Genomic DNA, 16,635 nt, shown 5'->3' with positions numbered 1-16,635 from the left:
CACACACCGAAAACCACATACCCATGGCCGAAATCACCACTCGAGCCAAATCCACCCACACGAAAAAAATCTCAACCCAACTAAAAAACCCAATTCTAATCCTTATTTATGGCTTTAGATGGTCAAAGTCAGCAATAAAAAGTTCAGATTTGAAGTTTTTATGGTCCAATTTGACCTTTAAAACCTCAAATGTGGCCTTTAATGGTGGCAAAGAAAGTTAAGAAGGAAGGGGGACTGCTGAGGTGGCGATGGTGGGTGGCGACGGTGAGGGGCGGTAGTGAGGGGTGGCGTTGAGAGGTTGAGTTGATGGGCGGCAGTGAGAGGGCGGTGGGAGCGGTGGTACTCAGGAGAGAGAGTGGGGGAAAAATAGTGAGATGAGGAAGATGAGCTCTCATTATTCTCAACCAAACAACATTCTTAATCAAAGGGTTTTCTTTTCCTTTCTCCTTATTTCTCTTTCTTAAACCCTTACCCTTTCCCCTTCACAAAACAAACTCCCCCTAAGTGAATTACAAATGCAAGGTAACCTGTATGAAGGTGATGTTATTTCCTTGGCGACGACGAGGTAATACCGCAAGTTCATCACTTTGGCAATTGTTGCTAATTAGGGATCTTTATTACACTGGAAAGAGATACATTGTTTAATGTATTAAGACTTGAGACCATTATTTTGAACTATATTTTGAATAGTTGATATCTCAAAGCAACAACTAAGATAAAGGAGATAAAAGTTAATATCTTTTTGTAATGAGAACAAACTCGTGTCAGTAACATGTGATATTAGTCATCCATTGAAAAATAAATGAAATGATTCTCTCAAAAAACTCACATAGTAAAAAAAAATATTTTATTTATTTTAAAATGGAGGAAGTAGAAGATTTCAAAGCAAGCAAGCTATTGGTTGGTGACAAACGAGGCAATACCGCAAGTTCATCACTTTGACAACTGTTGCTAATTGGGGATCTTCATCACAGTGGAAAGATATACATTGTTTAAAATATTAAGACTTGAGATCATTATTTTGAACTATATTTTGAGTAGTTGATATTCCAGAGCATGAATTAAGATAAAGAGAATAAAAGTTAACTATCTTTTTGTAAAGAAAACAAGCTCGTATCAGTAACATGTGATATTATTCAGCCATTATAAAATAAAATGGTTATCTCAAATAACTCACATAAAAAAAAATGTATTTTATTTATTTGAAAACGAAGAAGTAGAAAATTTCAAAACAAGCAAGCTATTGGTATCATATTTCATATTGTTGTTGCATTCATCACCCCCACAAGAGTACTATATAATATATATACATATATATATAGAGGAGGGCTCTTGTGAGAATACCTCCTTTATGTGAGAACAAATCTGGACCTTTGGATCTAATCTAATCTAACCATCCTAAATACACTTATGAGTAATGGCATTTTCGTAATTTAGTTTAACCCGTACCCCCTTCTTCCCCTACCCCTTTCACGCTACTTTTTTTCCCTCTCTATCTTCTCTTTCTCTCTCCTCTGTATCATCGTTCATGGAGTTTTAGTTCTTCAAAGTTTTAGTTCGATTATTTGCGGATTCCACACTATTTTTTCCAGAAATTGTGTTGGTTATTATGATACAGCAGAGGGTCACTATGATATATAGTATAGGGTTGTGTTGGTTACTATGATACAGCAGAGGGTCGCTATGATATATGGCAGAGGGTTGTGTTGGTTACTATGATATAGCAGAGGGTCACTATGATATACCCTCTGCTATATAGCAGAGGGTTATGTTGGTTACTATGATACAGCAGAGGATCACTATGATATAGCAGAGGGTCACCATGATATGAAAATAGTAAAAAAAAAAAATTCTTGACTAATTTCTTTAAACATGTGGTAGATGGGTTATTATGATATAATACATGGTCACTATGATATCTTCTCATAGTTTTGCAGACTTAATTGCTCAATGTCGTTTTCTTGATTCTCTTGGTAACCTACGGATAAGATTCATTCTCACATAAAAAAGTGTTCTCACATAGAGACTTATTCTCACAGGATCACAACCCTATATATAGGCAATAGATCACATGAGAATGCTCCCTACATGAGAAATGAGAATGAATCTCAACCACACGATTGGTTTAGAGTTACAACACTTATTCATTAGAGTTATATCCCTCTAAAAAAATTTTAATTCAAAAAAAAATTTATTTTTTTTTTGAATTTTTTTTTTCAAATATTTTTTTTTGGAGTTACATCACTTTTTCATTAAAGTTACATCACTTCTTCATAAGAGTTATAGCGTGAAAGATTCATTCTCATTTCTCATATAAGTATGCATTCTCATATGAACTCACTTCATATATATATATATATATATATATATATATATATATATATATATATATATATATATATATATTATATATATAAAAACAAATAAATAATATATATATATATATATATATATATATATATATATATATATATATATATATATATAACAAATAAATAATTCATTCGAGGATACATCACTAAACAATTAATTATCTAACCATGGACAGCAACAACTGAAGCACCTTATTATGGAGAGCAACCGACTTGCCCATAATGCGTTCACTATTGCAGTAGGATATCAAATCAAAATTATGACATGCGATATATATATATATATTCCATAGCAAATTTTATATTCACATCTACTAAACAAACTACAAATTCATAAATTGTTAGATTGGTGGAAGCCATCTCATGAAAATGTATTCAACAGTTGAAACAAAAAATAAGCAAAAATCCAGAACCACATCAATACTTGGACAATCCCATAATTATGACAAGTCAATCGATATCTACTCTAAAAATTACAAAATGCGATCCGGCTTGGACTACAGAAAAAACGAATGCATTTCGGGAGGGGTAAAAAAGTCAATATGGCCTGCGCTGAGCAGTGACTACACTTTCCAGACAATAATTTCGTGTATACTTCAGTCGATGAGAAGCTCTTCCCTAAGTGCAACTTATGCTCCTTTCAGCCTCAGCAGACATAATTTTAACTAAAAGCAACGAATGTCTAACTCCTGAAGTAGCCAAATTATGCCCATTCAAGTAACTGCAACCTGATTTTCCCAGTTTTGGCGAACAAGACACAAGGGTAGGAAATCATATCAATCACCTCTCCGTAACAGAAGCCACCTTCTGATTAATCATGGCCTCAGCTGTACGAATTGATCTAAGTGACCCTGTTATTGTCACTTTCCTACAAGAAGAAATGCACAGGAAAAACAAGTTCAATAGAGCTTCCCCAGGAACAAACATATTAGTCATGTCAGCACTCAGTAGGTATAGTAGTACCTGTTAGATGTACCAGACATGAAATCACCTCTGTCTGATATCTTAATTCTTGCCCCACTAGCCTGGAAGTATAGAAAATCACTTAGTTATTACCTTGGAAAAAAAAGAGTGCAACAATTTCAACATTTTACAAACAAGCAACCTGACTAATTTCCAGTATATTCCTCCCACCACGTCCAACCACCACACCAATATGCTCATCAGCAACACCAATTGTCAGAGAGTTACCTCGATCTTCCTGCATGTAGACAAGTGACATAAATCCAAGGATGCATCAGCCATAGATAATAGAAAAGCAACTTTGCCGAATTCCACAAGTCCTGGGCAGGTTTCTTCATTGTTAAAGAAAAAATAATGGTTCAACTCAATCCTATTACTTAAGATGTGGTATACTCCTGGAACACTATGATCATGTACTTCATTCCTTGCATAAACCACACCATGCAACATAGGAGCACCAGAACACAGCAGTGGAATGTGGTTTGCCAAGGGGGTGAAATTATTGGGCAATACTGGTTCAATTTACAGAGAACTAGCACTAGTTAGCGGACACACTAGGGGGTGTGTTGGTGCAAGTCAATAGCGGGTTGGATCATTAGTGGGTCATTAGAAATAACTCGCTCCTACCCCCACGAACTGCATTTCAGTTCGCTCGTTCCGAAACGCAGTTCGTAGGCGAGCCGCATCGCTGGGGACACGACCCAATTCGGTCAAATTGGCGTACCAAAATTCAAATCGTCATTCTCTGTTTGCATATAATAGGACAATTGGGAGAGAAGAGGCTTTAATTGAGGAATTTCCGAGTTAGAGTTCAAGAAAACAAACCCTAAATTCAAAACCCTATATCTGATTATTGAGCCATCTAATCAAGGGGAAGAAGAAAGGTGATTTGGGGCTTTCGGATGCCGTGATGATGAGAGTTCAGCGGCTTCTTTGTCGGTTGCCGGTTGCCGGTCGCCGGTTGCTAGAAAAAAGAGAGAGGAGATGCTGATTGTTCGAGATCGGAGTGACAGGGTCCGATGGGTCATGGAGTGGAAGTGGAAAAGTCTAAGTAACTTTGATTAACTTAACTAATTTGAGGTGGGAAGGGATAAGGCACCCACATGATATGTGGGCAGCTGTACACTAGAACTCTTTCTATCACTTATAACTTTTACTGCTTTTTTTGTTTTAGGCAACCAATATTCACGTGTCAGAGGTTTTATTTTTTGAAGGGACATGCCAGAGGTTGAATGGGTTTTATTTCAAGTTTTTATTCTATACTTGTTCATATTTTTGACTTTTCAACTTCATATTTCTTTTTTTTATTGGAAAAAGCTTCGTATTTCTTTTTTTTATTGGAAAAAACTTCATATTTCTTTACTCAGGAAGGAATATGACTAGAAAAACGCACGTGGGAACCGAATAATGTCCAAAAACGAACCATGACCCGAAAAATAGAACCAAAAAAATACCCCCTGCGATCCGAAATTCAGCCAACTAGAGAATTGCGATCCCGTACCCGTTTTGCGATCCCGTACCCGTTTTGCAATCCGAAGCGATCCGCAAACTATGTGACACTGGGTCACCTTGTTAATGGACAAAGCTGGTTGGTCATGTGCACGTCAAAAGCAGGCGGGCTGATAGAAAAAAGGAGATAGAGGGGGCAGGACAGATTGAGAAATGAGCACATGAAATGAAATACTAGTGTAAATTCTTTTTTATACTATAATATATTTATACTTTATTATTGGCCTACAAATATTCGCCCTATATTGTCCATGTCCAATAAACTAATAAAGGTCTGGTCCTATCCAATAAAAACTCTTTCAAATTGACTCTAACCCTCATGCCCATCTCTCTATCTTGTTCAGTAACCAGGTTTATACAGAACCAACCAAAATCAAAGCAGATGTTGCCTTCTCTCCTTCTCCGCATGTAAGAATACCAGGAATTTGATGTAAGTGGCAGGTAAAGGTGTATGATAATAGTTTGGATATCAAGTAAAAGCACAAGACACGAACAAATCCAGAAATCGTATACAGATAGTTGGAGAAGAATTGAGAAGTTTAAGCCATTAATAAAGTTGGCTGGTTGCCTGGTTGGAACAAGCCATCCAAAGTTTCAAGTTGGTTCTGTTTGTACTTGTCACGGAAGAACCTCCACAACTAAATTCAAAGAGAGGACTTAACTCTTAGGGACGTATAAATGAAGTTCACCACAGAACAAAATTGAGAATTCTCCCCTAAGATAAATGTACTAAGAAGCTAAAAATAAACAGGTAGCATAAAGCAAAACTGAAACGAAATCCACCTTGTTGTTCGGAAATCTTGCTCCTATGCCATTTGGTCCATAGTTTGCATTGTACGCTGCCGTTCCAACTGGAGGATGCACATATGGATATGGCACACGGTGAAAACCAGCAAACAAAACACCTAACAATGCAAATTAGAGTAATTCACTTGGATTACATGTACCTACGAGGCTATGATACAAGCTAATCATCAAACAGGAAGTTATTACATCACCCCTGCCTCCTAAAGGATAGAGGGAAGGGGGGAAAGAGCAACAAAAAGAAAACGAAAGATAATGTTTCTAAAAGAAGCTTTCAAAACAGATAACAGCAAAGTGATTATAACAAGCTAGCTCACTGCTTCTAGAAAAAGAATAGTCTGAACTATGATCAATCTTATCCTAATAATCCCATAATTCCAAATTAATCCAAAATAAGGGGGGTGACTTCTCAAAAATGATTTACTAACCTCGAATAACAAGTTTAGTAGGTCAAATAAAGACGTGTCAAAAACTGTAGTTAGTGGGGAGGGTGAAGAGCTATGTTACATGGACACAGGTACAAGTATCGAATACGAGTACGATCTAATTGTCCGACATTATAAAAAGATAAGGATACTAGGACACCTTCCTAATTTTGGACACGGGTACAGGGACACGACATTTATAAAATTCAATATATTTAATTCTATAAAGATGCTTTTTTTAAGGACTTAAATATGTTCTTTTTAAATAAAGATCGAGAAATATATGCGTGAGTTTGTTGAGTATGGGCTTCTAACTTCTAAGTTGTAGGCAGCTTCCAGCATCAAATTCTCAACCCACAAGTAAGAGTTATTATTATTATTTTTGGCCCAACATAAAGCCAAAACAAAGAGTAATTATCTATTCTCAACCCACAAATAAGAGTTGGTCATATTGCCCAAAGTCACAAACATCGTTATAAACAGTATCAGCTACCTCCTCCCTAAAATAGTTGATTTGTTGCAACATCTTGACTTGCAAGTTTGACAACGTGCAACTTTGATTATTAATATGTTTAAATCATTTATTAGTGTAAAACGAATAGAAAGTTTATAGGTTTATAATAGGATTTTTTAACAATAATAATACAAAACTTTTGGCCATTTTCTCACAATAATACAAACTTCTGATTATTATGTAATAATACAAACTTTACATTAAAATTCCTCCAGTAGGTCAAGTTGACCGTTAACCTCTAAAGCATGTAAAAAAAAATTTAACTCCGAAATCTCTTCTCCCCCCCCCCTAGCCAACCAATTGAATCACCGCCTCCCCCCCAACCCCCACCTCCACCCCCACTGGAAATTACTTTTTTTGTTTTTCAAATTTAAATAAAAATATTTACAAAATCAACCAATAAAAAAGCGACACATGTCCTAGAGAGTGCCTTGTCAACTTGTTTACCTCCTACAATAGGTTAACAACCGGTATTGCCCTACTGAAGGAATTTTGATCAAAAGTTTGTATTATCACATAATAATCAAAAGTTTGTATTATTGTGAGAGAACGGACAAAAGTTTGTATTATTCTTGTCAAAAAATCCTTTATAATATACATCGAGATAAGTCTAAAAACATCTTACATACTAATTGTTTTTAATACTTCCTCCAATTTTTCATAAGTGACACATTTTCCTTTTAAGTAAATGTCACAATAAGTGACACATAGCTCATAGTAGTAAAAACCATTTCTCATTTATTACATCTTTGCCATCATTTAATTCTTTCACCTACTTTATCCAATACTCAAATTTGATTGATTAAACAAGTGGTACCAACTTTCTCTTTGGGTTCCTTGGTGTTCCCCAACTTCTCTTTGTGTCACTTATTAAAAAACAGAGGAAGTATATTAGTAAAAAAATATCTGGTCAAAGTTAGTACATGAACAGTGCCAAAACCCAAAAGTCAAAATGTTGCAACTAAAAGAACGGAGGGTGTCTGTGTAAGTAGGGATCCAACAAGAAGTCTTTTAAAATTAGGACAAATGTTGCATATACATATTTTTGGAAGGGCAGCAGCAAAATAAAAATTGAACCCAAGATGCAACATTTTCAAACTTAAAGCAACTTAACTAGAAAAATGATGTACCTAGTGTAAAAGAAAATAATGCATTGTTATCTTTCTAATTTCAGCCAAATTTATATAAAGCATATACTGACCTTCGTATCTAAATAAGTGACACACTTCTCACAAAAGCTCTCATATAAAAAGGGAGAAGTGTCCCCTATTCAGATACGGAGGTTAGTACAAAAGAAGAGAGAAAAAAAGCAAAATGCATTTCGTATAATCTAAATCCTACTTACTTTATAACCTATCTTGTAATTGCAAAAGTGGAACTAACGCATAGGGCTAAAAGGAGGTGAAAAACATGATAATGAACATGTAAAATAGAAATAAAAAAAATAAATCTGCTTATCACAAAACAACAGTTGTCATTCCAAAAATTAAATAAAAAAAGGAATTCACCTATAATTTCAATATATGTACTTCGTAACTACTAGTACTGAGAGATTGGTGGAACTATAAACATTAAAATTAAGAAAACACGACAAAGCAAAAAATTTCACTAATTTTTTTGTGGGAGTAGTATTACTACTTCATCTACTCCCTAACCCGCTCTAGTATCACAGTTATGGATAGTAATTCTGGTTATCATCCTCATTCTTCAATTGAACGCATGTCCCTCTTCCACTATATCCACTTTAGGCGACTTCCAGCTAGACTTCTATTAGAGAATCTCTCTTCCCCCCCCCCCCCCACAACTAGATGGATGTAAGGCTCTATGTATTTTTACCTTAGTACCTTAGTACCTTAGTAATTATCTATTTCAAAAGAAATCAGCGATAAGAAAACTTACACATACCAACGATCTTTAAGTTTCAGAAAATATTTAGATCAAATCAGGATAGGACAGAGTTAGAAAGTTCAGGTGTACGATGTACCACATAGAACCTATGCCTACATATATTATGACCTGCCTAGTCACTACGGACCCATTTGACAGACGACGACAACATATGATGGTAATGGTAGTAAAATTTAGTTTAGCTTTATACAGGAATTTCCATTTTATGTCTAGGTATTGTTCGAAAAACATCTCTTTTATTCATAAAATTTATATACCATCTTTTATTGCATTCGAAGATAGTATTGAGTGGTAATGAACATATATGAAAGCACATATTTCGTGATAAAATTTCATTGTCATGGAAATTGGCATGGGGTTTTCCTTACAAATTGCACTGAAATTTATTACCCTTACTGTCTTTTATTACCACCTACCAAAACCCGAAGTAGGATGGTTGTATCTATGCAATCAAATAAAGTATAGGAGAAGCAAATTCTATTACTCTGATGTAGTCAATAAGGAGATTCCAATTTGAAATGGCAAGTTAAAATAGAATATAGCATAGCATATGGAAAATATCAGCCTACACTTAAAAAACAAAAAGTAAAACAATAAATAAATAAAAGAAAGAAAAGAGCAAGTACAAATATCAGTTAAACTATCAATTTGCTACTATAAACATGTTCTATTCTGATCGAGGGAACACAACTTTAACCAACATAGAAAAGCTTGATTTTAAATGTCGTCTGCAGAACACAATTTCCTGACAACTAAAATGAAAAAGACAGTGCAACACAAGACCACTTCTATATATATATAAAAGGACGATTGAACAGACAGAAAACAACACCTGGGTATGAAAGAGGGGCATTCATGGACTGCAAGTAAAGGGAATCTTCTGTTAGCTTGGACAAAATAAGATCAATGGCTCGCATCTGTTCCTCAAAAGAACCTGTCAGCGTTACAACCCGATCAGTCAACCCAATATAGTTATTGTCTTGGGGGGATATCTTTATGCCAGCTCCAGAGTCTTCAATAAATGATCTGTTTAAAGTACAACCTCAGAAATCAAAAAACTCGGAAGGCAATGCCTACAATAAACCATTGCGTGAGCTACTATAAATAAGCTGCCGATAAAGAATTGCTAATGACATACTAAAAATAAGGTGATGGCAACACATACACACACATATATAGGTTGAACTACTTAGATAGACAGGTAAAATATATTACAAGAAAAGCTATTCTAAAGACTGAATTATTGCTTTCACATAGTAGTAGCTACTATGTCATGTCATGACCTTATTCCACTGATAAGATACAGTGTATGGCTGCATGTGACTTGAATATTGATGCAGGCTCCAATTTTACAAGTATAGGTCGAACTAAAATAGAAAGAGTTGTCAAACTTCAATATCCAAATTTCCTACGCAAGTTTCTTTCAAGAGTTTGTAGTGGACATCTATATCTGTCTTTGATATTTAACCAGTCAAACATGCAGGAACCAATCAGAACCACAATCAACCAACCAGATCGCTACTTCATTAACCTAGCTATTAAGGGCCTATAAAGGCATCTATGTCAAGTTTTTGTAAAGATCTATAAAATATAATAAAAGGCGTTCTAATCAAAGGAACAGTATCACATGGCACTCTCCAACGTATGTGCCACATGTTTATGATCTCATTAAAAATATTAACAATGTGTAGTTACTAGTAATTGAACCCATGACCTTTAAAATGAAATATGAGAGTTCAACTACCAATCCACTACAATTTCAATGCTTAATGTTTCAAAATAAAGCATAATAAAGTCTTATAATTATATATAACTATATAGACATATACAAGTTTTTGATTTCTAACACTTTTATTGAGATAATAATATTATCTTAGCTCAATTCCATTGAAAGTGTTTTCTTTATCCTCCAATTCCTTAGACGTTTTTATTTAAAAAAAACAACTTATCATGCCATAACGTTGATTGTCGAAGTTTGCACTAGATAAAAAGTTAGAAAAAGCTAATAAAATTAATTAGTTTATGAATAATAATATGTTTGATGATTGTAACTACTTGGGGCATCGCCAGGGCCAAAATACTAGTTTATAGGCTTGAAAAAGTGACATCAATTGATAGCGCTTTCAGTATAGCAAGTTGCAACTTTACAATGTATGTTTATATATTTACAAATTACAATTTTATTTTTCTATTCAAATTAGTTTTCATTTCTTTAAAAATCAAGTAAATGATGTGTGTGCTTCCTCGATTTTCCTAATAGATGCAACATATTGAGTGGGCATTGTTGCCAATGCACAACTTTGACCATCAATATCTTCAATTATACTCCCTCCGGCTTTTATTATTTTAACCACTTCTTTGGAAAGAGTTTTAGGAGAAATAGGTATGTGGGTCATAAAGGGGAAAAGAAAGCATTAATTTATTGCATATTGTATTAAAGTAAATGTTGTGGACCAAGAGAAGTATGTGCGAACAATCCTTATATAATTGCTTTATTTATATTATTTTCTTTCAGTCGTTAATTTTTTAAATATTCTTAATGTTCACCTTATCTCTCTGGCAATCCGTTCTTAATCCCCTCCAACCGCAATACACATTCCAAGTTATGTGAACTAATGTGCATTCTAATGCATTAAAGCTCTATGGTCTAGTTCATAAATGATATGGAGCAACGACATTCACACATTCATTTCAAAACACTATATTCCAATTTACACTGCTTTTCACTATGACTACCACAACTATTAAATGGAGTTAGATTTTAAAATAGTTCCCACCACAACATTAAATGGAGTTAGATTTGTACTTTCAACTGTGCAACACCAGTATGTAGCAAGTATTTTGACATTTCCATTTTGGGGAAGTATAGCAAGAATTTAAAAACGGAGGAGGTCCTATAGAGTCTAGAAGTCTATTATCTCAATTCTGATTTAACTTTATCAAATAGCTAGCCAAAACTGTATCTAATTTGTAATGATACATCAAAGATGCAAAAGCTTAGATCTTTCCACATCACTATTTGCATTATAATCAGAAAATTGATGCAAATGGAGAAACTTTAAAATTTAAGAAAATCCAAGATGGCTTACTTTATGGTGGCTCCACTCTTGCCAATAATGGCACCACAGCAGTTGTTAGGGACTACAAGTCTAACTTTAGATCTTTGGTCAGCATCATCACCATCTTCAGATTGAATCTGATCAACAGAAAAAGTATGAGCAAGATTGATTCAGTGCATTGTAAAGCCCCAAAAATTTGCTAGCCAAACTTTACCTCATTAAGCAGTTTATTGAGGATAAGGTCCATCGCCTTTAGTACATCATCAGTCTTTCCAGATATCATTATTATTCTGTCAGCAGTCCCCGGAAAGTATTCCTGATTGCGTGACAGCTGAATTCGAGCCCCAGAGTCTTTTTGAAAATCAGTGATTGTTGACCCACCTTTGCCAATAACTGAACCAGCAGCAGCATTTGAAACAAGGAACTTGGTGTAGGTAGGCTTCTCCATATATTCTAACAATAGACAAATAATTAGTAATATAAACAATCTCTGAGAAAAGAAGCAACAAGAAAGATAGTATGTATAAAGAATTATTCATCACTTGTGCAGCTGACACCTCAAAAGTTATGTTAGATGTACCGTACCTCTTATGTATGTGCCAGCATTAGAAACTTTGTTTAACAGAGATAAAGACCCACTTAAATGTATGCAGTAGCTCAAAGCAAAACAAAAGTTTCACTCATTAAACTTCACAAAGAAAAGCTTCTGCTTTTTTGCATCTAATAATTGTTTTTTACTTATATATAAGGCTCAAAACCTTGTTTTCGATTTTTTCACTAAAAAATTAGAGGTAGATTTAGATTAGCAATCGTAAGATCACAGCAAATGCGAAAAGTGAAGCTGAACAGAATCTAGATTAGACACATATCCAAAGGCTATTCTACCGAATTACTCTAGAGTATAATCGGGAATATTTAATATACTCAGGGAGTCCATATAGCATAATTTCACTTTTTGGTCACTATCTCTCAGATTTTGAAACATCGATTTAAACAAAGAATAGGCAAAGGGACAAATGAAAGGAAACAAGAATTAGTTAATCAGCCACTTAGAGGGGAAAAAAAGTGCACTCTCAATTGATTTACTCCCTCTTCCTTTTATGTTAGCACCTTGTTTTTGCACTGCTCAATATTCATATACTAACACTTTGATTTTGCACTACCCAATGTCGGATTATCTTAATATATATTTTCAAGAGATCAACTCTTTATGATTCTTACTCATCGATAATTAAATCTATTAACATTCAAATTTGTGTGCTAGCAAGGGTGAAAGTCAAATTTGTTGCAACTATAAGAAAAGGGGGTAAGTGTATATCATGTTTGGTTGGCTAAAAGAAGTTTCTCGTTATTCACCAAACCAAATTTTTTTTATGGTTTTCATCATTAAGTTTAATTACACAAGCTTTCTTGATAGCAAGGCTCTAGCCTTTATACATGAATCTCAGGTCGTTCTAGGAGTATCTTACTTTACCATTTCGAAGAACCAAAAACCCATATCAATAAACAATTCCAATTCTATCTGGTGATTTTTTTGCGATCGAGATGTATGGATATAGAAATTATTTCTTGAACCAACTCAATAAGTTGTTAAAGACTCGAATTTTGGAAAACAAACAAGAAAAATATACGTAAAAAGAGGTTAATGACGATGATTATGTGATATTAATATGCTTGTCCTTTACCTTTAGGTGGATCAGATTATCTTAATATCCTTCACTTTGCAAACTGAAGTTTATCTCATAATATTAATACTAAGTCGAGAAAAAATAGTCATGATCACCAGTATGAGCACTCACAAGTGAAGCTGCCCGGTAAAAAAAAAAAGAAAACAATCATCATAATTTCAAGCACAATGCATTCAATATTACTGTCGACAAAAGAACATTCTATGATACTAATCTCTCATTTGTTTGTTCAGTAGAAGCGAGGCTGCAGATAATCTATTGCATTCACAATCCAACAGTAGTTGCCCTTAAGCAGGCTCGTCAATCCAATTTCATCCAATCTAACACTATAAGTGGAGCTAATCCAGAAAAAAATATGACGTTGACATATCCCTTTCATGAACTACGACTACAATTTGCATCCTACATCTTCTCCACCCACGTGCTCATATTCCAAAGTACGTAAGCAAGACAATACCAGGAGTATAGTGAATAAAATCAACTTCAACATTCCAAAGTTAACCAAATATTTCAGCAAAATGGTACTAAAAAAGGCTCGAGTCATCTAAAGAGCTAAACCAATCACAAACAAGATACAAAAGAAACCCTAGTCCTCCTAAATTCAAAAAGTTGAAACAAAATTCGACAAAAATTAGAACAACCATAAACCAATCCAAGTAAGTTCAACAATAACTCCTGAAATGCAAATCTGGAAATCAAACAATAACACGCAGCTAAAACAAACTTACGAATCAAATCCACAGATCTTCAAAACACAGAGAAAATGAGCTAAACCTTTACATAAATTAAATTAATAGCAAAAAGAAAACCTGAATTGGGGGATTTCGGGGTCCCAGATCGCTTGGGATGAGCCTCAGGAGAAGAAATGTAAGAAGATGAATCGGGAGACTCCATTAAAACGGTCTTAAAAGGAGAGAGAACAAAAAAAAATAGAAAAAGAGTAGTTAAGAGTTCAACGGAGAGAGAGTTTTAGACCATTCCAATGAAGAATGTGTACTTAAGGACTTAAGGTATTAGTGCAGTTGGTGTATTTTTAGAGAAAGATGAATGTTTCAAGTTGAAAGAAAGAGAGAGGAGAGAGAGTGAGAGAGGGAAAGGAGGGAGAGGTGGAGAAGAAGAGGTATGCACCGCGTAATTGGGGAGGACGGGAAGGGATGATGGAGGGGTGGGAATAGGAATTTTTCCTCTTTTTTTTTCTTTTTCTTTTTTTATTTGGAGATGATGTTGCGTGGGTTTTATTTTTTTTTTAGTTTATGCTACCAGAGTCACTGACGTGAGAGCCGCCTCCTATATGTGCCTTCCCACGACTTTGCAGCAGGAGTATTAATACTACCGTTTCAAATTAATTGTTACACTTTGACATTTTACACTATTCACAAATTGCATTTTGACTCTCGTTTGTGATTTATACGTGAATAAAAACATAGTCATGTGGGATCTTGTTAGATTCGTATTAGTATGTATTTTATTAATATGTACTTTTTATAATTTTTACAAATACAAAATTAAAGATATATGTCCTCAAAGTTCTGCATTGGCATGCGTGAAAACTGTAAGTGTAACAAATAATTTGAAACAGAGTTTGTATTATGTAATTTTTTATTTTGTTTGGGTCCTTATTGGAAACTCCATAGTAAAATAAAAGGTCATGTCAGATCGACACCTCTAGTAGGTTAACCTAGTATGGATTTGCAGGCAGACACTTTAAGATTGAAAGGATCATAAGGGAAAATCCCCTCCCAAAGTATCCCTAGTGAAGATCGAACCCCGAACCTTAAGGTTGGAAGGTTCTTTCCTCACCACTATGCCAAGTTTAGCTTAATGTATTATGTAATCGGGAAAATGGGAAGTGTGGGTAACCAATCGTAGATACTACTTATGTAACACCCTCAAAATCCATACACGTCTAAACTATGTCGCATAGACATCAGGAGTGTTACCGCCACAATGAAACGCAAGGCTTATTGAAATGAAAACATCAACTTAAAACATTATTATGAAAACTAAATTGCAGCGGAAATAAAATGTAGACTACAACTCCAGAATCATCATTGATCCTTTTTTTATTCAAACCACAAAATAGGGGTGTCCAATGGGTTGTGGGACTGTTGTCAGCCCTGACCCGACTCATTATAAAAGGGCTTTGGTGGAAAGAAGGCCAAGTTGGAAATGGGCTTTTTTAAAACCAATCAGGGGCGGGCTGGATAAGGGCTTCGAAAATATCACAACTCAAGTACACGTGATCTCTCTTGTAAATGCTACTTCACCAAAAATCCCCAAATAGAAAACCCTAACATAATTCGTAAAATTGATTAAAGCTCCAATGTTCGCACAACCGACCTTGATTATCGCACCACCAAAGTTCCATTGAAGCTCTACATCGAAACTCTACACTCGGGCAATTTTTCGAATTTTACGTTGTATAATGATACAATTTGATCGTTGGACATAAACCCAGAAAATCTCAACGAAGAAATATGCAAAGAACTCAAAAACTGACCTTTATTAGCGGTTAGATATATTTAGAAACTTGTGATTCTCTATCTTTTCTTGCATGCGAAGATGCATACTTTGTGTTCGACAAAATGCTTCAGAGAAATATGACAAGAGTTATCTAATTAAGGCTATTGAATTAGGAATTGATGGTTGTCCTTGATTGTTGTTGTTGTCATTGCTTTAATTTTGTTCTTGTCGATGATTGCTTTATTGATTATGGTGTTGTTGTCAAATTAGTGGTCTTATCGCTGCTAAGGTGGGAATTCTTGTTGTATGTTATTTTGAAATTTGTCTCAAAAATTCAACTTTATGCTTTTGTTACAGTACTCATTATCTATCTTGCTGCTTTGAATTTGCATACTTTGTATTCGACGTAATGCCTTAGAGAAATATGACATCAGTTATCTAATTAATCCTCGCACAACTTTAAGATTTTCCAAGTTTGTCTGTTTTGAGCTGGGATTATGTTTTTAAAGTTGATATATAGGTTAAGGTAAGATTTGGGCTATGAAAAAGATTTCAACTTATTAGATGATACAATTTTTAAAAAGCAGTTAAATGGGGCGGGCTTAAAGGACCCTAATCTAGCTCGGCCCATTTAATTTAAGCCAAGGGCCCGACCCGACCCGGCTCGATAAAGTTGGGCCCAATCTAGCCCAAACCCGGCCCGTTGGGCATACCTAGTCGTGGGTTGTGGTGGTGCTTCCACCGTTCCTTCGCGGTGTATTGGTGTTGCAGGAGACTATCGTTGGTACTTACCCTAACTATGTTGTTGTGCGTATGGTCATAGTGTTGTTCTTGAATTGTTGTTCTTTGATTATTTTGTTATTGTTGCTTTTGTTGGTGATTTTGTATTACTGTTGTTGTGTTGTTATATTGTTGTCCTTGATGTTAATG

The 16,635-nt window shown here is 34.8% G+C and overlaps 1 protein-coding gene across 2 annotated transcripts; it reads right to left on the bottom strand.

The window, feature by feature from the left end:
- Positions 1–2,687: 2,687 nt before the first annotated feature.
- LOC104884194 (protein BTR1) lies at positions 2,688–14,506 on the bottom strand. Of its 2 annotated transcripts, none has more exons than XM_010668806.4 (8): positions 14,052–14,506; positions 11,769–12,007; positions 11,585–11,691; positions 9,328–9,521; positions 5,628–5,749; positions 3,478–3,573; positions 3,336–3,397; positions 2,688–3,240 (listed from the first exon to the last, which is right to left on the bottom strand). In XM_010668806.4, the coding sequence occupies exons 1-8, from the start codon at positions 14,134–14,136 to the stop codon at positions 3,153–3,155; spliced, it is 993 nt and encodes a 330-aa protein (XP_010667108.1). In that variant the 5' UTR covers positions 14,137–14,506; the 3' UTR covers positions 2,688–3,152. The 2 variants fall into 2 exon arrangements, with proteins under 2 accessions (XP_010667108.1, XP_010667109.1); XM_010668807.4 differs by having other exon boundaries at positions 5,628–5,695; positions 14,052–14,504.
- Positions 14,507–16,635: the final 2,129 nt, after the last annotated feature.

The sequence above is a fragment of the Beta vulgaris genome, chromosome 4 (assembly GCF_026745355.1).
Source record: "Beta vulgaris subsp. vulgaris cultivar EL10 chromosome 4, EL10.2, whole genome shotgun sequence".
NCBI lineage: Eukaryota > Viridiplantae > Streptophyta > Magnoliopsida > Caryophyllales > Amaranthaceae > Beta > Beta vulgaris.
The sequence above is the reverse complement of the archived record's forward strand: the minus strand, read 5'-3'. Positions and strand labels throughout refer to the sequence as shown.

Coding starts and splice junctions, on each gene's coding strand:
- LOC104884194 (XM_010668806.4), bottom strand. CDS start 14,136: ATGGAGTCTCCCGATTCATCTTCTTACATTTCTTCTCCTGAGGCTCAT. Junction 12,008..14,051: donor CCCGAAATCCCCCAATTCAG/GTTTTCTTTTTG, acceptor GTCTATTGTTAG/AATATATGGAGAAGCCTACC. Junction 3,398..3,477: donor ATATACTGGAAATTAGTCAG/GTTGCTTGTTTG, acceptor CTATACTTCCAG/GCTAGTGGGGCAAGAATTAA.